The following is a 25037-nucleotide window of genomic DNA, read 5'->3' on the forward strand; positions in this document are numbered from 1 at the left end:
GAAAAGACGTGAGAAGAGATTAAAAACGATGGAGGCAGACAGACATTACATTCCCTGAAGCAGGGCAGGGGATGGGATGGCTATTTACCCTGGTTCAGCCACTGCAACGCAATCTCCGATTTTACAGTGCCAGCCTTGAACGTGGGATTGCTGCCACCACTACTATCTGAGACCGATGTCAGGGTCTGTTGCAGCACTTCTGATGGAGATGAAACCGTGGTTGCTATGGGACTGCCCGTGGTATCACCACTAGTACCCCAAGCACCTGACATCAAATTGAAATTGAGCCCGCCGCAGCAACATGAGCTACTCTTGCCACCACCACAGCAGCCATGCGATTTTGACCCTGCCATGCTCGGTCGCAGGACTTCAGCTAATGGGCCACCGGGTGGTGAAGGTGACCAGGGTGCGATTACTCCAAGACCCATTTGGATCTGTTCCCTTTCTTCTTCGTTGGAGACATTACCACCGGACATCGACAATGTAAGGGCAGACGGAGGCAGCTTCCCGTACGAACAAATTGACAACTTATTCCCTGCATTTTTGCTTGTGCTATCCCTAGCTGGGCTCGACCACCCGTCCATGAACCTCATGGGCGTTTGTCGATGTTCCGGGCTTGAAGGTTCACCTAAGGAAGTTACTTCGGGGTTCAGAAATTGGAAGCACCGATCGTTCAGATGGTGAGGTTCCGATCTTCCCCCATCACCAAAATTCGAGCAAGTGTCCAAACTCCGATCGCCTTCGTAAGGCCGTCGGAATTCAGCGGAATTTGCTTTCGATTGCATCAGTTGGGACCAATGTTGATTCGACGCAGTAAGGGGAACCGGTTCCCCTCTCATCATCCAGTCCATACCCCTTCAAGCAGTAGAAACATAGCACAGTATTTTAAATAACAGCAAATATTCTGAAATTTGGGTTCTTAAAGCGATTACTAGGAACTCTTTCCAAACTCACCTGGGTTCCTTGTATGATGGAAGAGGAACAAGGTTATCAAAAGGGGAGGCCTTGAAATCTGGCCGGGATAAAAACCCTGAAAGCTGATGGGTGGTAGTCGTATTATTAGATTTAATGTTGGAAAAACTTGCAGACGCAGTCTCTGGATGCGTCAATGGAGCCGAGCGCGTATTATAGCCTTCAATCTTCTTAATGTCGGTTCGTAGATGTAGTTCCACAGGCTTTCTTGAACGGGGACGGCCTCTGTGCAAGTGTCTCTCACAGTACTTCTGATCAGACGCCGCATCTCTCGAGCACCGCCATTTCTTCCCATCGGTTCTGCGGCACCTTCCTGGCTCAGGATCCATGCCGTTCGAGAATCGTAGATTGAAAGAAGAACTCCGATCAACTGAACATTAAAAAAAGGAGAAGATTAAAAAAATTTGAGGGAAATGAAAGGCAAAAAACAAAACCTAAAACAATACAATCATGGGATTCAAGAGGGATAGCAAGATTAAGACCAAGTTTTTAAAATGAGATAAAGAAGCCAATAAAATCACAGAAAACAACCCAACCCAACCCATTTAAAGACGAGACAGGAAGATTTAAAAATAACGAAGGCAACGAAAATAGTCAAAGACATTAGGATTACGGGCAGAGTGGGGAGTAGCAACGGTGTCCAAAAGATTTCCGCAGATGGACATAAGGAGATTAGGAGGAACAGGCGCAGATGCCATCATGTACTTGTAGATCAATGCCTGTCGCTCAAGCTCCTGCCACTGTGGTGAAGTAAAAGGAAACCTCAGAGAAGGCGCCATAACTCCTGCTACAACACACGAAACCACATCTTCAGATTTTCTCTAGTATTGCAACAACCAAAGCAAGATATAAAATTTCTGTGAGAGAGAGTGACAATTTTGAGAGAGAAGCGCAAGTCAGAAGCAATAAAGATAAAAAGAAAAACTATTGCTTCCACAGACCTACCAGGGGATTCGAAGGCTGTAGTGCTAAAAGACTGCAGAGTCGTCGCCACTGACCTCCCACCAACACCACCACCACCTGCAGAACCAACAACATACCCATCCTCGGCGCCATTTCTATCCAGAGACCCTCCAGAAGAAGGAAGCAAAAGATTATGCTGCATCGTCATCATTTTATACGGCAAGGATTCAGTACGTTGCAGTTTGTTAGAGCCAGAGACATGGCCACCACTCCCCACTGTTGCCTTGTCTACAATAAACCCAGTGCCGAGATCTATTTCCATTTTTAAATTTAAAAAAATAAATAAATAAAATTCTCCCGCACAGGAAACGACCTGTTCCTTCAATCAAGACCACCCCAAAAACCTTTTAAGACCTGCCAAACCTCCAGCGTTGGAGAAGAATCAACGTAAATAGACTAAAGAGTCGACTCTAACATCACACACACACACACACACACACACACACACACACACTCTCTCTCTCTCTCTCTCTCTTTTGTTGTAAGTAGCGTGTGGAAATTATCGGCACTTGGTTTCTTGTTTCAACGCGATGGGTGAAACAAGTAACCAAGTGCCGATACATTCCGGATTTTTATCTGTTCCATTACTGGCAGTCTAATACGCTTCATTTTGTTCCATTACCTTTTAGATGGTTGACACATGGCATATTTAAATCTAATGATCAGATTTAAGTTATGAGATTTATCCATCGTATCCAACCTTAACTTAATTTGAATTAATTTCCCATTCTCTCTCTCCTCTCTCCTCTCTCTATGCAACTCCACTTGCAACACCGCCCCCTTCTCTCCTCCCACCTCGGCCCTTCCCCATCTGAAACTCTCAGCAAATAACAAAGAAGAAGAAGGTCAGCCAATTGCTAGCCTCCATTTTACGCTTCTTCGTTTGACCAAAGGTCTCTGCTTCTTCTTTTGCTTCGTCGACTCGGGATTCTAATGGCAGAAAATAATGAAGCAAAAAGTACGCCAGAAACTGAGAAGAAGAAAGAGCTACATACAACATCATAGTTTACTCATCTGATTTCATTTTATATCTGAGCGATGTGGTCACCAATGTTTATTCAATATCTTCAAATAAATGTTCTAAAAATTATAAAGAAGTGGGAAGTAGTTTGGAAAACAAGAAAAAAAGAGAAAGAAAACAGAGGAAAGTCTACAGGGAGATGTCCCTTAGAACACGTAAATCTTTATTCATCAGTTGTCCACAAGTTCATCTGTTCCAAATCCATCTTGTACTGCCAACACATCTCAATAAAGGCAATGGATCCAAACCTGAGCTCCAAAACTTCAACCCTTGCTGAGTAAATGGATTAAGAGGATCAGAGGAGATAAAAAAAAAAAAAGGAGAGATTGGTCGCTGCCGCAGTGGATTGGGTCTTCTCCCTAGGGCGACTCAGATCCTAGGTCCCTAACCCCAACTATCTCCTCTATCATGGGATACTAATTTGAAACCAGACCTGACATTCCATCTTCCGCCAGACCCAGGTTCATATCCACCAATCCCTCTTATTGCAGGTTTTCTCAATTTGATTTGTAGCATTGTTAGGAGGATTGGTAGTTGCGATTCATTGCCTGAAAACCCACATCGATTGAGTTCCACAAGAAGGAGATCCCATCTCGAATCACATTCCTCGTCTTCGAGAGTTGCAACACAGAGAGAGAGGGTTGGTTAGAGTTGGAGGAGAGAGATGAGGGTTGGATTTGAAAACCATGGTTAGAATTGGATTGGTTAGATTTTGAATGATCTTTATTTTTAACCATTGGATTTAAATATGCCATGTGTCAACCATCTAAAGGATAAATGGAGCAAAATGGAGCATGTCAGTAATGGAACAGATAAAAATCCCTTTTGATATATATGTCGTTGGATTTTGGGGTGAGGGTGTGATCCTTAATTTGCCGCCATTCTCCCATGCGGCCTTGCTTTTGCTTCCTATACTTCCAACATTCGTACTATTGTAGACAAATTAGTAAAAGATGATCTTTTGCTATCCCCCATACACGCACACCCCCCCCCCCCCCACCACAATACCCACCCACACATTATGGTCATGTCATTCTCAATTTTTCTCCTCTCAAGGTCCCTGTTCGGTCAGGTTTGTAGGTTCATTTCATAGAGAAGGCAGAAATGATGACCTCACCCCACCCGGACAATATGTTTGGGCAGGGGGTGAGGTTATCATTTCTGATCCCTATGAGAGGAACCTACGAACCTGACTGGGCAAGAACCTGAGAAGAGTTAGATTGTTCCCTGCTACTTCCCTCTCTCTCTCCTCATGCTAGTTTGCTACAGCCTCCGCGAAGAATAACTCAACGCCACCGCCTTACTTAATCCCTTGACAGTTGACAATAACAGCTACCGTCCATACGTTCCTTTGCATTCAATCCATTCTGAAAGTCACTGCGGAAAAAAAAATTTTAAAATAAAATCTGTGGAAACTGGAAAGAAGTAAATCCCAAAGAAAAAAGATGAATAACCTAATAGAATGTTGGGAATTTGCCTTTTGCCTCGGGAGATGGATTGAGTGGGGTCATCCCACATGTCACATAGCCATTCCAAATACCAATGGTTGAAATGGAAAAGGGTGGAGGGCTTAAAAGCCTATTGTGCCTCAGTACCCGCCTTGGTGCCCTAGGGGTTGGGGTATCGTGGCCAATGCTTGGTCCACATTATGTGGCATTTCCCTACCACAATTAGGGGCCGGCCAGCCATAGGTTGTTGAAGTGGACACTACTACTATTGTCCTCTCGAGGGTATCGAAAACATCGAGGGTAATGGCATGACACGGTCCGTTGGTCACTTGGTTGGAATTCAGAAGTATTGGAGAGGAGTATTGGAGGGATCCGACTCCTATACTTCCAGAGCGGGTAGTATTTCCGTGCGTCCAGCCTTGTCTCACAAATAAGGAGATGAAAAGTACCATCTTACCCCTACCTGAGCAAGGGCAAGGCGATATTTTTCACTCGTCTTGTATGTGGGGCAAGGCTGAGCACCGCAGTACAACCCACCTTAGAAGTAGAGAAGTCTCTTCCGTATTGGAGTGAGAAGTATTAAGGTACTTTCTTTTTTGGGACAATTACTGTCACAACCTTACACTTAGCCCACATTTATTAAAACTATCCTATTTTAAACTTCTTTTCTATCTTGCTTTTAAACTTTTACATCTCCTTTTATCGTCATATTTTTAAATACCCAGATTGTCCTTCCTTCTTACCTACTAACCTGTTAATCTATGTGACCTCTCATTCATCTTCCACTTTTTACCTCTTTTGTCATTAAAATAGTTAAAAATGAAAGCACCCACCGACTTCTTCTCTCTCCCATTTTTTATTCTATTCAATATTTCTATTTAATTAATTTTTTAGTCAACATTTCATCTTCATCGCTCTTCTTTGAAATTCGTATAGATCATGGTTCTAAGTATTGGTATTGTATCGTTCGCCTGTATCAAGATACGTACTATTTTTGCTAATCATTGATATCGATACCATGCCGATACCGTGTCAGTAGCATGGTACGAATACTTTAGTAGCTAATTATTTATTAGTACATGTGTTATATTCTTTGGAGAATTTTCTTTAAAAAATTATATTACTATAATAAAAAAAAAAGGAACAACTTCTTATCACCAAAGTGGTACATCATTTAATGCCATTCAAATGACACCATCTCTTTTTGCTTGTCAAACGGTTTCAATATTGGGTGTCAATCAAATGGGTCCACCATTTAGTGCTCATCAAATGGGTCCATCACTTGGTGTCCATTTTGATTTTTCTATAGGCCTGGATTGGTTGAATCGGACAAAATTACCTTGAAATCTCCTTAAAAATGAGTTTTTTGACATTTTTACCCCTTGTTTGTATCGTGCTACCGATACAGTATTGGCATGATATTGATATTGGTGACTCCGTGACTAGCAAAACCGGTATGTATTGCCTAATACGGACGATACGATACCAATACTTAGAACCATAATCTGTTCGAAGAAGAACGATGAGAATAAAATGTTGAATAAAAAATTAATTAAACAAAAAAGTTGAATGGAGTACAAATCGGGAGAGAGAAGAAGTGGGCGGGTACTTTCATTTTTTACTATTTTAATGACAAACAAAGGTGAAATAGTAGAAGATGAATGGTAGGTACAGGTTATTAGATGAAAAGAAAAGGCAATCTAGGTATTTAAAAATAGGGTAAAGTACACGTACCCCCCTAATAATGCATCAAATATTCCTCGTACCCCCTTAAGTGGTTCAATATTCCACATACCACCCCTCAATATTCCACGTACCACCTTTATTTTACACCCCTAATGCCACTTAAGTCCACACCAGGTATTAAATGCTATAAAATGACAGAAACTATCTTTTCTTTTCTCTTTTAAAATTTGAAAAGACCTAATTGCCTTGACCTATTTGCTAAATTTTGAAAAGACTAAAATGCCCTCATCTTCCCCAATCATCGTCTTCTTTTACATACCCCCACCACCACTGCCACCGCCACCGCCACTATTCTTATATTCTCAAGCGCCAGAGCTTCTTCTCCGGCAAACCAAGAGAGGACAACACTAGAGTTCTTGTAGATTGGACAGATTGAAGCTGTCTTCCGGATCCAAGAGCAGATCTGACTCTTCTCCGACAAACCTGACTCTTCCCGAATCCCAGCTTTGAGAACGCCCAATGACACTGTCACTATGACATGATCTGCCACCATTTCTGAACCATCATCGAAACAGACCTTCACAGGCCTCCTGCTGCTGCAATCCCCTTTATTCTCCCTCTCCAACGACCTCACAAGACCTTCGGGCTGCCACTGGATCCTCTTCACCTTCCTACCCAGTTGGATCAAACCCGTGGGAAGTGCAGACACTAGCCACTCTACAATGCTCAAGTATCTCTTGGCAATGGTGACCTCCTCACCTGGGAACCCACGGTATTCGCTCTCGGCATTGAAGTCCGGGGTTGAGAGGTCCCCTGCCGAAATATAAGTCCTCTCCATGTTCTCGTTCATCGCAAAGACGGCTTCTTGGAGCATTTTCGTGCTCCAACTGTCGTACCCTTTGACATCATCTGTACGGAAGCCTAGTAAGCTTCGATTGCTCGTCGAAGGAAAGAACCAATGTTGAGACCCTTCTTATTGAAACCCATTTTAAGAGCTCGAGCTGCAATTGCCTTGTAATCGACATCGACACCGCCATTGTTGCTGCTATCAGTGGCTTCTGCTTCAAATAGCTTCCCCTGAGCGAACTCCATCATATTCCGGTAAAGAGCGGAAATGGGTTCAACGATAGAAGGTTGAAGCTGAAACCCACCTTCAGGGATGGTTAATGGGTCTTCAGCGAAACCGTCCATGCGCTCCCATGGCTGGTCAGACTCCAACGCATGGATTTCTTGGGCAATCTTGTGAATTGGGCTTCCACCGATGCCATGGATCCAGGTGGCGCCCATCTCAATTTGGTCACCACAGAACTCCGAAGTGCGAATTCTCCCACCAATCCTGTCCCCTCCTTCCACAATGCAGAGCTCAAAGAGCTCTGTTGCAACGGTGGCACTATAGATCTTATAGGCAGCTGTAATCCTTGCCATTCCTGCTCCTATAATCACGATTCTGGGTTGCTTGACCACCATGGTTGCTGGTTTCACCACACATGGTTGCAGATCGGAGTTTACTACTTTATTTATAGTTACAGGGCACCGAATGAACTCGATCTGCAAGAATACAAGAATAGTGGCGGTGGCGGTGGCGGTGGCGGCGGTGGTGGTGGTGGGTATGTAAAGGAAGATGATGATTTGGGGAAGATGACGGTATTTTAGTTTTTTCAAATTTTAACAAATAGATCAGGGTAATTAGGCCTTTTCAAATTTTAGAAAAGATAAAAGAAAAGATAGTTTAATCATTTTATAACATTTAAAACCTTATGTGGACTTAAATAGCATTAAGAGGATAAAACAAGGGTAGTACGTGGAAAATTGAACCGCTTAGGGGTACGAGGAATATTGGGTGCATTTTACCCTAAAAAATATGAAGGCAGCAGGATATGTAAAAGTTTAAAAGCAGGATAATATTAGAAAAAAAAATTTAAGGTACTAAGTGTAATAAGGTAATAATAGTAATTACCCCTTCCTTTTCGAAGCTCTCCATTTGAGACATGAGTCTCGACGGGTAGTAGATAGTTGTAGTAGAAGAAGAAGCAGAAGATGACAGTAAGAACGTGGAGAGAGAGAGAGAGGTGCTTTGGTGGGGAGCATTGAATGTGGTAACCAAAAGAGTATAAGAGACAGCTGCCCAACACCTTGAAAGCTGCTTCCTGCCAACCGTGATTTGTACTCTCTCTCTCTCTCTCTCTCTCTCTCTCTCTCTGGGAAGCGAAGCCTCAAAAAAGAGTCACTCTGCTCCACATCCTGTCTCAAACAGAACGCAATATCTCTCAGGGCAATTAATATGGCTCTCCTATACTTAACAGCTAACTTTCCCATAAAATACAACTTACACCTCTCCTTTTCCATATATCTTTAAAATCTTAAATTACCCTTGATACCCTCTTCTCTCCTTCCGTATTGTCCTTCCAACCATGGTTCGTGATCTCCGAAGATCGACTAGGTCGGATCAGATCGGGATTGCATTGATCGATACGGATTGGGATCGTCTAAACTCGGACAAATATGATATTTTTGTCCTTATTTTCTTATTTAAAAAAATTAATTTTTTTTAACTTTTACCTATGTCCGTACATCTGGATCGGATCGATATCAGGATCGATCTTGGTCGATACTGATCCGATCTAACCAAAATCGGCCGATCCAATCCGATACCTCAAACAATGCTTCCAACAGCCCGTCACCACCCCCTACCCTGCCATCTTCATTTCTCCGTAGCTCAACTGTCCTTCTCTAACTCCACTGGTCCACCCTCTCCCCCAGACTATTACAACAGGTGATCTATCGAACACCGAAACTACAAGAACAAGACCTAGATTCCATGATAAGGCCTCTACCCTTGCCATCGCAACTGCGTACTAGTAGTATCAGTATTTTTATCTGCTCCATTTTCTGCCTGCTCAATTTCTTCAAGTTCCTCTAATAGAGGGGGTAGACCCCATCTAGGTAGTATGTTCAGGCAAGGGTAGGGTGGTCATTTTCACCCCCTCTATTAGAGGAACTTAGGAAATTGAGCACATAAAGGTCCATAGCAAAGGGGTTGATGAACTTTTCTTATTTCTCTAGACCTTTGGCTCTTTTGTCATGGATAGCAAATGTGAATAACGACTTGGGACAAAGAACTCTATTTGGTTGTGTGGTTCCACATCCAAACATAGGAGTGTGCAAAAGTAACCTATGAAATAAAAAATCGCATTTATGTTTATGCTCTTATGCGTGTTGTCATTGGCAGACAACGATCTCATGCCTCAAGACTTATTATAAACATTGAATCAGTTAACTCTTATATCAAAAAGAAGAAATTTACACGCAATCCTAGGACTGATTTGGTATGGTTTCTATTTCAATTTGATAGGATGAAATTTATTTCGGAAATTATTTGATTTGAATTACACCTTATTTCAATGAAATGGAAATTCTGAAATAGCTCAGGAGCTATTTTATAATTTTCATTATTTCATTTTATTTAAACACATGGTTAATTTGATAGACAAAATAGTAATTTCATGTTAAAAATAAAATACTGATCTTCTTCTCCTAATGGTCTCACCACCACGGCACCACCATGCCACAACCACCTCCCTGCTACCAACAAACATACCCCTGTCCTCGCCCTCACCACTATTACTATTAATCTATCACCACCATCCTTCTCAAAGAAATATAGAAAATCTATTCTCAAAAATTGAACTACCAAATGAATTTTTTTTTATTCTTGAAATATTTCAAATTGACACTACCAAAACAATTTCAATTAATCTACACGTAACTATTTCATGAAATCAATCCGGCCCAGGTTTGCATCATGGCTTTTCTATTTTATTAAAGGTCCCCATTGTGTGTCCGGATGGACCTAGATCCTCTCCAACGTGCCATGCACCCTGCCCAAATCCGACGGCTGGCAGGATTTGGGATGCATGCTCCAATGCCGTCAGCCGCCAGATTCACGCTGGCATGCTCCAATGTGTACGGTTTTATGATGAGACATGTCTTTTTACTTCCATAACACCCATTCATACCGCCATTAATTGTGCTCCTAATGGCCCACTGTGATCCCAATTAACGGTACCAAACAACAGTATGGGCCCTACTTTCCCAGGTGATAATGGCCCAGCTCTCTCTCTCTCTCTCTCAAACACCATCCTAGGGACTTGGGTAAATTGGGTAGAACTTATCCTCAGGTTTCGACAATCTCCCCCTTTAGGAGCAATCTAGGGACTTGGACAATCGCCCTTTTTACAAGCAATCGACACCTTTCATGTCTCCTCCCCCAAGCGGGACATCCGAGATCTATTCTGATTTCATCTTCGGATGCACACCAAGTTCCCATGCCTTGGCATTGTCCCAGTGTTGGCTCTATCTCACCTTGGCTCTGGTATCACTTATATATGATTTATGATCAATACTTTAGTTGTTGGATAGGTGCAAGTGTTGACCATATTCATAAATAACCCTAAAGGAAACCTTTCATAGGAGGAATATTTCCCATATGGTAGTTTTGTTTTTTGGGGATTGAGATTTCCTTGTCTATAGAAAATATTTGCCACGTGACACATTAGATAGATTAAAGTTTTTCATAAATAAATAGATCCCAAGGTCCTTTGCTTACATCTTAAACTTTAACCCATAATAGAGTTTGTGTAACAAAACAAAACATTGTAGAGCATAGAGCACCAATCAAGGTACATGGACCACCCTCGGGTACATAGGCATGCATAAGAAGACATTATTAAACTTGAAGCTAAAATTTAAGACATGTCCATAAATATCTAACTACTAGCAATTTCATAGCACTATTTTGCGAGGCACAAATAGGTATGAAGAAGACCAAGTCAGTTACTTGGTCTATGTACACTCTGCATTTATTATGCATTATAATGTATTACAAGAAAGCATACCAAACGTAATCTTAGTCTTCACTGCTTGTTGGGAGATTGTAAGTAATGAGGTGTGGGAAGCGGTCAAAGATTTTTTTTGCTGGTGGTTTCTTGCCCAGAAGTTACACTTCAGTTCATCTGGTTCTCATTCCCAAAAAGGATTGCCCGGAGGTAATGTCTGATTTTCGCCTGATTAGTCTTTGCAATTTTTCTTACAAAATTATTGCCAAAGTCATTTCCTCTAGATTGGCTTCTATCCTTCCTTCCATAATTTCCGAAGAGTAGGGGGGTTTGTATAAGGCCGTTGCATACATGATAATATTGCCTTAGTGCAGGAGGTAGTGCATGACATTAACAGGAAAACTCAAGGGGGGAATGTTGTTCTTAAATTGGACATGGTCAAGGCTTACGACAAGCTGGAATGGGAATTTCTGTATAAAGTTTTAGAAAAATTTGAATTTTCCAAATCCTGGGTCAATCTGATTTAAAAAACTATAGAAATTTGCTAGTTTTCTTTAATTATGAATAGAGGTCCTAGGTGATTCTTCAAATCCTCGAGGGGGGTGAGAGGGTGATCCCCTCTCTCCTTCTCTTTTCATTGTTGCGGAAGAGGTATTAAGCAGGGGCCTTCGATCTTTATTCTTGGAAGGAAGAGTGAGGTATTACCAACTGCCAAGGGGGTGTCCAGGAATTTCACATAGTCTCTTTGCGGATGACACAATCATATTCACTAAGGGTCTTAAAAACTCTCTCAAACAAATCATCAGCTTTATTGGCAGGTATGAGGGGTCGTCAGGGCATCTTGTAAATAAGCAAAAAGGTTGTTTCATTGTGGGGAAGAAAACCGATAACATTAGATGCAAAATGATTGAGATGGTGACAAGGTTTTCCAGGAAAGATCTCCCATTCACCTACCTAGGTGCGCCAATGTATTTAGGATGTCTTCGAGTTAATTTTTTTGATGAGTTCTTGGCCAAAATGCGTAAGAAAGTTGCAGGTTGGAAAGGCAAATTGTTATCTACAAGGGGGAGAGTTACTCTAGTAAAGCATGTTTTGGCTTCTATGCCAATTCATATTATCTCCACCCTAAATCCCCCCAAATCTGTAATTTCTAAGTTTAATGGCATCTACGCTGATTTCTATGGGGTCATTCTGAATGGAGCAAGCGTCATCACTAGGTAGGATGTCAAAAAATCACTCAACCGGTGGCAGAGGGGGGTCTTGGCATTCGCCGGTTAGAAGACATTAGTAAAGCCTTGAGAATTAAAGGCTTGTGGCGCATAATGACGAAGAATTCTATATGGTGCTCCTTCTTTACGGCAAAATATTTAATACACCAGCATATTGCCTTGGTGGGGATCAGGAAAATTGGAACGACATCTTGGAGAGCAGCGTTACAGCACAAAGATTTTCTTCTTGCAAATTCACGTTGGCTCATTGGATCAGGAGACGTCAATTTTTGGTTAGACAATTGGTCCGGATGGACTATGTAGATGGAGCATTAAATCTGGACTTGGAAATTCGAGTTAAAGAAGTCCTGCACTCTGATAGATCTTGGGATGGTGAAGTTTTGAGGCAAATTGATTCCCAGGCAATTAGGGATAGTATTTTGAACGCTAACTATTACATCACAAATAAAGAAGATAAATTGATTTGGGCTCCGCAAAGTAATGGATCTTTTTCTACTAAATCAGCTTGGAATGAAATCAGGGCTGCCGGTCAAGTAAAACCTTTTGCAAAATGGCTTTGGAACAGATCTCTCCCCCCTAAGATCGGTTTCTTTTCCTGGCAAATCATGTGCGGAGATATCTCAACAGATGAGTCTCTGAAAAGATTGGGTATTCCCTTAGCATCCAAATGTTTCTGTTGCGCTACTCCAGCTTGTGAATCAACTTACCTTTGCTTGGTTGAGGGTGTGACGGCTACCAAGGTATGGAAATGCTTCTCTATAATATTTGATGTTGAGATTGTCGTGGCTCAAGGTATTAGAAGTAGAATGTTGTTCTGGCAAGAACACGCCAGGGGAAAAGGTCTATGTGGGAGGATTATGGGGCTGATTCCTTCTCTCATCGTTTGGGAGTTGTGGAAGGAGAGGAATGGTAGGAGACATGGGGAAAAATCCCGCCCTGCCAGTTCAATTGTAGAAGCGATTGAGGGTTGGGTGAGAGAAATCCCCGAAATTGGTCTCTTAAAAAAGGCTCCTTTTAAAGAGAACCTGAACCTCCAAATTTTTAAAATTCCCCATTCCCAGAGTCATTCCAATCCTCCGTGGGCTATCTATTGGTGCCTTCCTTTCAATGCCATAAAGCTCAATGTGGACGATGCATGTAAAGGTAATCCTGGGATAGGTGGAGGAGGGGGTATTGTCAGGGATGGAAGAGGTCAGGTGTTGGCTGCATTTGCAAATTTCAATGGTGAGTGTACAAACTCAATAGCTGAATTTAGAGCAATTTGGGACGGTCATCAGCTTTGCGCCGAGATGGGTCTCTTGGAATTCCACGTAAATTCTAATTCTGCAATGGCAGTACATTGCATCACTAAGAAGAAGTGCAAGTTTTGGAGGGGGTGGTACTGGTTCCACGATATTCTTTGCCTGGTTCAATCTCTCCGTCCTATGATTTCTTTCATCTTTAGAGAGGGCAGCAGAGCTGCTGATTGGTTGGCGAATTACGCTTGTGACTCGTCATCCAACACAATATTTCACGATTGGGAAGAACTTCCTCCGGCTCTGAAAAAAATCACGCAGGAAGATGTGGCGGGCCTTCCAATTATTAGCAGATGATTCTCCTTATTTTTTTTTTTGTCTGGTTTTCTTTGTTTGGGCAGTTTGGTTTGGTCCTCAGGGCCTTTGGTGTCGGTGAGTAAGTGTGCTTTTGTGTGTCGGGTTGGGGTAAGGTGGGTATGTCCCCCCCCCCTTATATTCTTTCTCTTGATTTAGTTTGATTATTAATAAAATGGTAGGGGCAAGCCCGAGTCCCAGGTAATATTCGGGATTAAAAATAAATAAATAAATAAAAAGCGTTTGAAATGGTATAATGGACCTTTTGAAATTAAGGTTTGTTTGATATGATTTCTTAGAATGCATTATCAATCAAGGATGCATACCAAGCACAATACTAGGGAACCTTTTACCCTTTTTGTTTCTTAGGCATCCATATGCAATTCCTATCAACTAAATCCGAATCCTAATTAAAAAACCAAATACAGGTTGGAATTGATCCGAATCCTAATTAAAAAACAAATACAGGTTGGAATTGATTCAATGTGTTGGACTGGCCCCAATAACATGGCCCAGTGTTGTGAGAATCCCTATAACTACTTCAAGCAGCAAAAGTTGATTACACCAAACCTCGTTTAATTACAGTTTATAGGATTGTTGAAAAAGCGTGAATACGCAGAAAAGTATGGAAATTGCAAATAAATAATCACACAATCAAACACAATGATTTATGTGGTTCGACAAGAGATTCCTTATTGCAGTGACGTAAGATCTATTTCACTATCAATGGTGAATAGGGCTACAAACGATCGTCTTTACATCTGTCTCACATTAATATATTATAGAAAAAAAATTCTCACTACAAATTTATAACGAAATCCTATATAAAAAATTTACCTAAATACTTATATAAGTAATTTCGGCCCATTCGGCTTCTTTAACGGCCATTCAAATTACTCAGCCCACTTGACGGAATACAAACCGGATCCCCAACACAAAGACTCCGGAGTCCCAAGTCTCCCTTGTACAGATGCCAATTAAGAAATGACATTAAAAAAGGCAAAAGGATATAAAACGAATTTAGGTCGTACCATCTAACAGTATATATATATATATATATATATTTGCGCAGATAGCGGTATAGACCATATCATCTCATACTTAGCTGGGTTGCAAGTTTTCTCTCAACCTACAAATTAAGAACATTAATTAGGGTCTATGAGTTGGCACCTGCAACGACTGAGGAATTGAACAGCTAGCTTAGGGAACTGAGGCATTATCAATCCAACTCTCAATGAAGGAATGGGAATAAGAAATTAAGATTGAACTTCAATCCGATCATAAGGAAGTATTGGTAGAATCTATCTTACCTCCATCTCAAAACATGGCTGAATGGCCATGGGAATGGGAATGAATTAGGGGGGACATTTTGTTATCTATTTTATCTTTAATAACTTCTTTTCATAGTTTTAGCTAGGTTTCTTATAAATTCAAGGTCCGACATGATAGAGCACTATATCATTATTACGATGCCAGCCCGTTCCAGCAGCAAAAGAAACAACAACAAAAAAAAAAAAAAAACAAAGACCCAGACTATTCCCCCTCTGCCAATTTGGAATTTTGGTCAATACTCAATAGTGAAAACTTAGTTTCCTTTTCATATTTGGGTTTTGGAAGATTAAGATAGAATTTTTTTATTTTATTTCATAATGGGCGATATCAGCTAATTTCAGCTTAGTCTTGAGCAGCAAGTAGAGAAGATTTGGAGGATTTGGTCAGTCATAATTTTAGAATGTGTCTTGAAATTTCTCAATAATACATAATGAGATCTTTCCTCCTACTGATTTAATTTTTAGGAGATTTTTATTACAAGAAACCTATCTTAATAAAAGTTACATTGTTACAGTTTATTTTCTCTACGACTTCTCAACCATAACATTTAGGTTTTTATTGTTTAATCTCAGTCATCGGATAGCTTAGATTATGGTTTCTTCAAAATCATAAGTGTTTTGCTCATCATTAATGAAAGTGGAGTGAATTGGATGAATAAAAATTAAATTTAGTTACGTTTTATTGAAAGTATATATACTTAAAATTTCACTAGAGTCAACGTAGAACTATAGTACGTTTTTTCTCAGGGTTTACACACCTAATAGAGTGGGATCCAGATGCTCTACAGTGTGACTGTCCTAACAGCCTGTGCTGCCCAAACACATGACGATACATAATAACCGCCTTACCCTCACTCGAACACGAAATAGTGTGTGTTTTGTTACTAACTTCCAACGAGGCTGCATCAAGCTTTATAACAAAACTTGCAATGGTAAAGATAATAAACACTAAGTAAATGGAAAAGCAAATGGAGAATAGCAAACCATGCGTTCTCGCCTATACTCTAAGCAGTAAAGCAGTAACCATCCATCCATCCATCTATGTACGAGTACGACCACCCTTCCAGGCTGTGACCGACTTATAAGAGGCGAATTCGTCGTTATATATATATTAAAGTGCATGTGAACCCATCGTTGACCAATTAGGGATCATTGAAAGATTCAAAATTCAGAATAATTTGTTTTGCTAATCAAAGAATTCATTGAAGGGATTGGCCTAGTATGAAATTTTGGATTTCTTAACTCCAAACAATAAATAAATAAATAAATAATTGGATTAGGACCTTTGAAATCAAAAAAATAAATTCTCTATTGATCTTGGGCTATGTCCAAGGCTGTGTGTCATTGACTTGTGAACCAACTCTGAACTCATATCCTTCATATTAATTAGATTATATATAGATGAAACGTTGTTAGAAGTATTGATTCTCATTGATTTTGTGGGCTATTATATATATTATATATATACTGTAAAAGAGACTACTTAGGTAGGAGGAGTCCTATCTTTAAAGTTTCAGGATAAACAGTTGTTCGATCTTCTTATGGAACACAAAAAAGCTGCTTGGCTTGCATAGATGTCATCCACCTTATTGCCTTGTGGGATGGCAAACCTAGAATGCTCTATGCACCTCTCCTTAGTACGTCTGTGTTAGTGTCCTAATTAACTTATTAAAAGAAACAACTCCGGCCAATATATGCTGTGCTGCTATATATAGTCGTCTACTAATTAATTAATAAACCTTCTCGATTACGCTATATTTTAATTTTAAGTATGGGAAAGGGTGTTTGGGTTTTGGGCCTGGGCGTCTTCATTTTCCGCTTTCAATTTCTGTTTCTACTATTTTGTACGGTGGGTTGTAGCCCTCCTGAAGACCCCATCAAGTGTTCGTCCCCGTCACAAACAAGTAATTGCACCATCTCCAATTCCTACGGTGCATTCCCTGATCGGAGCGTATGTCGAGCTGCTGATGTCGTGTATCCAACAAGCGAGGAAGAGCTCGTGGCGGTGGTAGCGAATGGTACGATGAGGAAGAGAAAGATGAAGGTGGCGACCCTTTCCTCTCACAGCATCCCCAAACTCATGTGTCCCCACGGAGAGGATGGGTTACTAATAAGCACCAAGTATCTTAACCGGACGTTGAAGCTGGAACCCACCACCATGACGATCACTGTGGAGACTGGAGTGACGCTAAGGCAGTTGATCGACGACGCAGCCAAGGCTGGGCTGGCGTTGCCTTACTCACCCTACTGGTGGGGGTTCACCGTGGGTGGGCTTCTGGCTACCGGTGCCCACGGCAGCTCCTTGTGGGGGAAGGGAAGTGCTGTGCATGACTACGTCGTGGAACTTCGAATTGTCACTCCCTCGGGGCCTAACGACAACTACGCTAAGCTCCGAGTAATCGATACTACTAACCCTGATGAGCTTAGTGCCACACGAGTGTCCCTGGGAGTCCTCGGAGTCATCTCTCAGGTGATGAGTTAGACTTGAAATACTTATTTTTCTCCAAAATGCAGCCAATAACCCCATTGCATTTCAGAATCAGACCATGTACTCTTTTGTAAAGTCCTACTGTGGTTGCAGGTCACCCTGAGATTGGAACCACTCTTCAAGCGATCCATTACATATTTGGTGTTGGAGAAAGATACAGACTTGGGAGACCAAGCTATTGAATTCGGCAATCGACACGAGTTTGCAGATATCACATGGTATCCAAGTCAACGGAAGGTGGCTTACCGCATTGATGACCGAGTCAACTCCACCGTTTCCGGCAATGGTCGATATGACTTCCTTGGATTCCGGGCTATGCCTTCCCTTGAATTAGCAACCATAAGATCTACAGGTACGAGAGAAAATTAATTGCATTGTACCATTTAATTGCCTTTTGTTTGATCTCTCTCTCTCTCTCCCGCTGCAAGAAAACACATAAACGGGTACTTTGGGCCGGACAAAATTTCGCTTCTGCCCTGGTTGGGCCGGACAAATTATTTGCAAAATAATTTTCCGGCCCAATCATTCTCGGGCCTATCACTCCCCAACCTTTTCTACTAGAGTCCATTCTGACAAAAGCAAGAACGCAGTAAAGAATCGGGCTTCAGAATGCATTTCAAACGCATATTTTGATGTGGATAGCAACTGAACACATTTCAATTTATCTTTTGGGACGATGTTCTGGATCCAGATCCTCTACTGTCGAGCTGCCCGGCAGGATCGTACTGCCTAGACACGATGTTGCATGCAAAGATCGCTTTACCCTCACTCGGGCAAGGCGTTTGGACAGGGGCAAGGTGGACATTGCACACAACACCGTGTCTGGGCAGCTCGACAGTAGAGGATTCAAATTGCGATGTTCTCTACACCGCAGTGCACGGAGAGCAGGATGCCCCCAGAAACATGGGGCAGGATGGACCAATCATTTCAGCCATTCAAGGGTGGAGCTGTTATTTCATCCAACCCCATGCAGAGAACATTTTCCTTTATCTTTCCCAAAACAAAAAAAAAAAGAAGAAAGAAGAAATTTTCGCAGGATCTATATCATTCCCACAATGACAATGCATATGGAATTGAGGATTGATGTCTTGTATTTCATCAATTAACCATTTATGGACATGGGGTTGTGGGCTACCTCGGAAAGACTGTTAAAATGGCTAACATGCATCATCTGAGGTATTGGTATCGGATTGGGTGATCTGTATCAGTATCACTAACCACCAATCCTAATGCATGACAGTTCCTGTCTTGGTGGAATGATATCAACCTAGTGTAAGACTGTCAAAGACCCCGATATTTTAGAAAAAAATAAAACTTGAGGTAAATCTATCCAATACGGGCCGAATGCCTGATCCGATACTGTGACTCAATCCATGCTAACATAGGATTATTTAGGGTTGCAAAAAATTCCTTGTGAGGCGAGAGGCGTGAGACAAAAAGCTTACTTTGTGACCCTATTTTTCCATTGCTAACAAAGATGCTTTAGAATTTGGATCCCCTACCTTACCCATGGATGGTGTGAGATGGGTTAGGGTGGTTATCTCTAGGGTAAAGGGATTTAGATTTGATACAATAGGCATCTTGTCGAACCGCATGGATCTCTTTATTGTGATTTTTATTTTTTTAATGTGAGAAAGAAGATTTATTCAAAAACTAGGAGTAGTGGTACAAGGTAGATAAAGTAAAAATACAATTCGTTGCATAGAATTAATCATGGTGGGTTAGATTAGCTAAATGTTGAGGTAAAAAAAAAAAAAAATTCAAAAGTGCCTATCCCTCTTCTTAATACAGACTGATCGATTCAAAACTTTTTAAATGTTCCTTGTGTTCAAATCTCTATTCTTTCTACTGGATCTCATTGAAATTGCTCTGATGACTCCTTGCATGATCAATCGGGCCTCTGCTTCTTGCGGTGATCCGATCCTGTACCACCAAAATACAAAAAGGCAGATATAATATGATTGTTAGATACAATTGTAGCAGTCCATCCTCCTTGTTTTGACTCTTGAAAGGATTGGGTTTGATGCTTTGAAATATTGATTGATTCCTGGTTGGGGAGTCATGTGATGTTAGCAATTGGTATTTTTATCTGCTGCATTTCCAGGGCGCTCCATTTCTTCAAGTTCTTCTAATAGTGGGGTAGACCCCACCTAAGCAGTCTGATCGGGAAGGAGTAGGGTGGTCATTTCTACTCCCCACTCTCCCCCCTCTATCAGAGGAACTTGAGGAAATGGACCTACCTAGAAAATAGAGCAGATAAAGATCCTGCCTCATTGGGCGTTACCCTCCCAGGAGAGGAGGGCTCAATCCCTAAAACTGTCTTTATTGTGGTTATTTGTTGCTTTCCTTTCTCCGTGTATGTCTCCTTTCTTGCTGTTTGCTTCATAGTAAGGTTTTTGGCTTACGAAATTGATGATCAAATTTTTTGGATGGATGGTTATGATCGAAAACAGAGGAAAGTCAAGAGTATACAAGAAATGCAGAGGGAAAGTGTGTGAATGCAAAGCTAACGACGTCCACCTTGATTGCCAGCGCGTATGGACTAACGAATGATGGGATTAGGTTTACGGGTTACCCAGTGGTTGGATATAACAATCGCCTGGAAGCCTCAGGGACATGCCTGGAAAGCCCTGAGGATGGTCTCACCACTGTGTGCCCCTGGGATCCCAGGGTGAAGTCCGAATTCTTCCACCAAACCGCCGTTAGTGTAGCCCTATCCAAAGTGAAGAGCTTTATCCAAGACGTGCAGAAGCTGAGGGATTTGGAGCCCAAGTCACTATGTGGGTTGGACCTCTACAACGGTATCCTGATGCGATACGTGAAGAAGACCTCCAACGCTTATTTGGGGAAACAGGAAGACGCAGTGGATTTCGATATCTCCTACTACAGGAGCAGCGACCCCATGAGACCTAGGCTTTACGAGGACATAATGGAAGAGATAGAGCAGCTTGCGCTGGTCAAGTATGAAGGGCTGCCGCACTGGGGCAAGAATCGGAACATTGCGTTCAATGGGGCCATCAACAAGTACGGGAGGAATGCAGAGGCATTCCTTAAGGTGAAGCAGAGGTATGACCCACAGGGGCTCTTCTCTAGCGAATGGACAGACAAAGTGCTTGGGATTCAGAATACAAATGGAGTGACCAGCATACTCAAGGAGGGATGCGCGCTGGAAGGGCTCTGTGTATGCTCCCAGGACAACCATTGCGCCCCACACCAGGGTTTCTTTTGTAGACCTGGAAAAGTATACCAGGATGCACGAGTATGTACCTCCATGTCCACGCGGTCGCTAACTACTACTAACAATTAGGAATTTCAAACTCTCTCTCTCTCTCTTTCTCAAGAGTTTGGAAGGCAATAAAAGAAATCTGGAAATGGAACAATTAGGAAGGGGATTTTCTAATCTTATTGACACCCCCTCCCTCAAGGTGTCAAATAATTTATATTTTTTATTTTATTTTATTTATTTATTTTTTTAAATTTTAATTAATAAGGTAAAAAATTGCCACAATAATGTCGGTCCTAAAACAAAGTTGCACATCCCTTCACATATCATTACTATTCATGTGAGGGGGAGGTATGTTATAAATGCCTCCCAATAAATCGGCCCCCACCCCACTCCTTTGAAGATTCCGAATGGGAGACCTCATTATGTTATACCCCGTATCAAAAAAAAAAAATCTTGTGCACTAAAACTATTGCACATCGAGATGTACACGGCACAACCCAGCTGTCGGATGCCTCAGTGGACTCTCCAACTCATTGGAGAGGATCCCTTTCCACCATTTTGTCACCTATACTGTCAACTAAATCCATGAGACTGGACAAATCCTTTTCAAGTAAAGCTGTGAAACTACCTCCTTGTATGAGGGGGGACAGATTTATGACTACTTTATCACTTTTTATCCTCTTTAGACTTTTGATATGTCCGTATGGCGGGGTTCTTTCATCTGATTCAATATGATGGAATGGATAATGGATCTCTCTCTCTCTCTCTCTCTATTTATATATATATTCTACAAATAAGTCTTTACCAAAAAATATGTATATATTCTATAAATAAGCGCTTCTTAATTCGGTGAATTTGATGATGACTCGACAAGCTGTGCATTGTGATGGCGTCCTATTTAAGATTTTAAGTTGTATCAATGGAATCCAAGCTGGACGAGATTTGCAGTCTACGAAACTACAGTTGTATCAATGGTCAATCACATGATCCTTTTCATTATATCCTATCTCCAGAAAAGAAGAAACGATGGACCTCCATTAAAGGCAAGTCAAATATTCAAAATCCAACCATTTCTAATGAACTCCCTCAAAACAAACAAAGCATCCAGAGAAATGAGAGCAATTGCAGTAGAGCTTTCAGTCTTAGTGTTACTAATTTTGAGAATTCAGAGACAAATCGTTGAAGAAATACTGCAAGTCAAATACTGTCGTTGCCATTTCAATTACTAACTATAAACTCCTCACATTATGCTTTTTATAAGTTTTAAAATCATAAAAACCGTACAGCAATTACAAACTACCAAATCACATTCAAAATTTGGATTAAGATCCCATTTGCAGCAGATCTTCATAACAAATCTGAGCAACTATATATAGATTATCATCAGATAAAAACACAACCCAGAAAGACTTGGTACTTACTCATCACAACTGACCAAAAAACAATAAACTCATGATGTGATGAGATTATGGCTTCGGATGGGGCTCCTGTGTCTCAGTAGAAGGCGAAGTTGAGCTTTTTGACACTCCAACTTGGAGCTTGAATGCCTCCCTCTGGGGCCAATTTCTCGAACCACTCTCGGGAACTCCACAAACCCTTTGATACCTCTTTTTATGTGGGGGTTCTCTGCGTCTGCTGATGTTCGTCTCTGGTTTTGATTCTGATTTATGATCGATCGACCACCACCTCCTCCATTGTCGAAACATGAAAAGGTCGTCGAATTTGAATTTTTGGAATTACAGGAATAATTCCCTCCATACTTAGACAATGTCATGCTGGTGGCGACCTCGTTACAGGTGTTCTTACCATCCTCCCCTGCTTTTGTCTCGTCCATTGGAGATGGAGAATGAAACTGAAATTGAAACCCCTTGGGTTTGGTGAAGTCCAATTCCAACTCCAGCAACTTCTCCTCGAACAAAATCTTGGCTTCCGTCAGCTTCATCTGGATCCTCTCTTCCCTCAGCACCTCAGCCATCCTCAGCATCTTCCGCTCCTCCTCCATTTCTCTCCTCATCCGATCTATATCTGCTTTGTCCGATGCGATCTCCTTGGCTAGCACATCGCACACTCGTTCTACAGCTTCTCTCCCTTTCCTCTCCTCCGACAGCTCCTTGGCCAGTCTCTTATTCATGGATTCTAGCTTCTTACGAGCCTCGCGTTCCAGCTGAAGCTCCAACCTCAATTCTGCGATCTGAGACCGGACAATTTCGAGCTCGGAATCCATCATGGGTCTGAAGAAGCTGAGATCCCACAGAGAAGCAGCGATTTTACGGGCCGAGAGAGGCAGGTGGAGACGATGGCCACGCCCTCTTCGCGTTAGCTGCTGCTGCTGTTGAGAATTATAGACTGGGTTTTCGTAAAGCTTCCAGCTTGGTAAAGTTATGGCAGTACTTATGCTCTGGTTCCTCAGTTCCTCCGGGTTCCTCATCAACGCCAACGCCGTCATCGCGTCCATATATCCTCGGCTTTATTTTCTTCTAGTCCTTCTTTGCTGCCTTTTTTATTTGTTTCTACCCTTTTTAATTTTTTAAGATCTACCACTGAAGATGAAGATTCAAGGCAACAGGGGTTGGCCCATCTCTCCAACCATTTGCTCTCATCGATCGAAAAAGGAAAGGATGGATCACATGCGCCTTACGCACCTCACCATTGTAATCAAAACTGGTGGGAGATGAGTCGTCAACTCGTCATGGTGGAGACAAATCGTTCTCTCATTAGTCATGACTCACGATGAGTCATGACTCATGACTACTGTCTCGTCTCTTTTTTTGCTTTTCTTTTTTCATTTCTTGCAAGGGCGTCAACCAATTCGGTTCATCCCGGTTCAAAGGATCTGAACCGATTCAAGGTGGTATTTAGCCACACTGTTAAGACAAAGTTTGATTCGATCTGTTGTAGTGTTGGCTTAATGGACTCTTATTGGCCCATTGTAGTGTTGTTAATATTCGATTTTGTTTATTCATATGTATAATTAGGGAAAAAGAAGGCTGCCACATTGTATGGCACGGTGGTGTGGCACCTAGTCATAAGGGTAAATGACAGTATGATAGCAAGCCCCCCTATACATTAACAATGATGGGTCGCCAGGTTTAATTTATCGATTTTTATCAGGTCGTTTTGGGGATCTTTATCCTCTAAGGTTCCTGCCCAGTATAGTTCGTTCGGTTCTCATCATAAGTGGGCAGAAATGATCAATCTCTGTCCGAACACAATGCTCAGGTGGGGTCCCTCTTATTATAAGCACCGGACAAACTATACCGGACAGGAAGTCATTTTGGTTTCTGTTTGATTTCCGATTTTGTTCAATCCCATCCGTTTTGATTTTCTATTGTCATAAAAAGCCTAATCAAAACCAAATTGTTAAGGGTTCGGTTCAATCCAGTTTTTTCTAATCGATATTTTTCTGTCTTACCTATTCTGACTAAAAGATGACACCCCTGATTTAGTGGTGGTGGGTTCCAGAAAATTTTTTAACTACAAGGCCACCAGCCAAGGAAATGGAATAATTCATTTTTCCTTTGGGTTCATAAATACCTTCCTAGGTTTTATTATTTTTTAAAATACCCTTAAGATTCCATTTCCTTAGCTGCCAATCTTGTAATAGGAACATTCTTGCTACAAGTGTAGGAGCAAATTTCATCCGAGTTCTTCCAGTCTAGATTCTCTTGATTCCGTTTTTCTACGGGGAGACACTTGAGAGTCAGGAAACGGGATTACAAGAATCAGAATTGGACAGATTAAATCGGCATATTCAAATTGAATCAGCCGAACCCGATTTGACACCATCGATCCCAATTCCGTCTGATTTCAGCTGTATCAGGATCGGCCGATCTGAATCTCAATTCTAAGTTTAATAACCTTGGTGACATGCAAGATCCAACTCACCGGGGCTAAAGCTGTAATTGAAAAAACGTATGGAAAAGGAAGCTCACACAGTGCCTGATCTGGAGGGCCTAATAACTCTTATCAGAAATCCATGGGGCTCCTTCACATGGACGCTTTTATCATACTTTGCTCTCTAGTGGTCCCCTTCCCATGTCTGCTTACATTTAGTTACAGCCACTGAAACTAAGAGCCTTTCCCATCAGCTTACAAGGTCATTATTCAGGAAGCAAAATATGCGAGGGATGGACACAAATAGCAACAATAATAGAATTGAGAAATAATGATCTGATTTCTACTAAATGGAAGATTCAGATTAGCAACCAATAGAATTGATAAGTAACAATCCGATTTCAACTAAATGGAA

At 41.5% G+C, this 25037-nt stretch overlaps 3 protein-coding genes and 1 pseudogene across 3 annotated transcripts; 1 reads left to right on the forward strand and 3 right to left on the reverse strand.

Moving 5' to 3' along the window:
* Nucleotides 1-19: 19 nt before the first annotated feature.
* Nucleotides 20-2220, reverse strand: LOC122666098 (growth-regulating factor 3-like). The gene is made up of 4 exons (XM_043862208.1): nucleotides 1918-2220; nucleotides 1550-1759; nucleotides 955-1351; nucleotides 20-855 (listed from the first exon to the last, which is right to left on the reverse strand). Exons 1-4 carry the CDS (start codon nucleotides 2195-2197, stop codon nucleotides 81-83), a joined length of 1662 nt encoding a protein of 553 aa, XP_043718143.1. The 5' UTR covers nucleotides 2198-2220; the 3' UTR covers nucleotides 20-80.
* Nucleotides 976-23270, reverse strand: LOC122664847 (protein BRANCHLESS TRICHOME-like). The gene is made up of 3 exons (XM_043860860.1): nucleotides 22236-23270; nucleotides 13131-13137; nucleotides 976-986 (listed from the first exon to the last, which is right to left on the reverse strand). Exon 1 carries the CDS (start codon nucleotides 23241-23243, stop codon nucleotides 22239-22241), a length of 1005 nt encoding a protein of 334 aa, XP_043716795.1. The 5' UTR covers nucleotides 23244-23270; the 3' UTR covers nucleotides 976-986; nucleotides 13131-13137; nucleotides 22236-22238.
* LOC122666099 lies at nucleotides 4261-7557 on the reverse strand (annotated as a pseudogene).
* LOC122666101 (probable L-gulonolactone oxidase 6) lies at nucleotides 16815-20869 on the forward strand. The gene is made up of 3 exons (XM_043862209.1): nucleotides 16815-17544; nucleotides 17656-17914; nucleotides 20016-20869. Exons 1-3 carry the CDS (start codon nucleotides 16846-16848, stop codon nucleotides 20867-20869), a joined length of 1812 nt encoding a protein of 603 aa, XP_043718144.1. The 5' UTR covers nucleotides 16815-16845.
* Nucleotides 23271-25037: the final 1767 nt, after the last annotated feature.

The sequence above is a fragment of the Telopea speciosissima genome, chromosome 6, assembly GCF_018873765.1.
Source record: "Telopea speciosissima isolate NSW1024214 ecotype Mountain lineage chromosome 6, Tspe_v1, whole genome shotgun sequence".
In the NCBI taxonomy this organism is placed as follows: domain Eukaryota; kingdom Viridiplantae; phylum Streptophyta; class Magnoliopsida; order Proteales; family Proteaceae; genus Telopea; species Telopea speciosissima.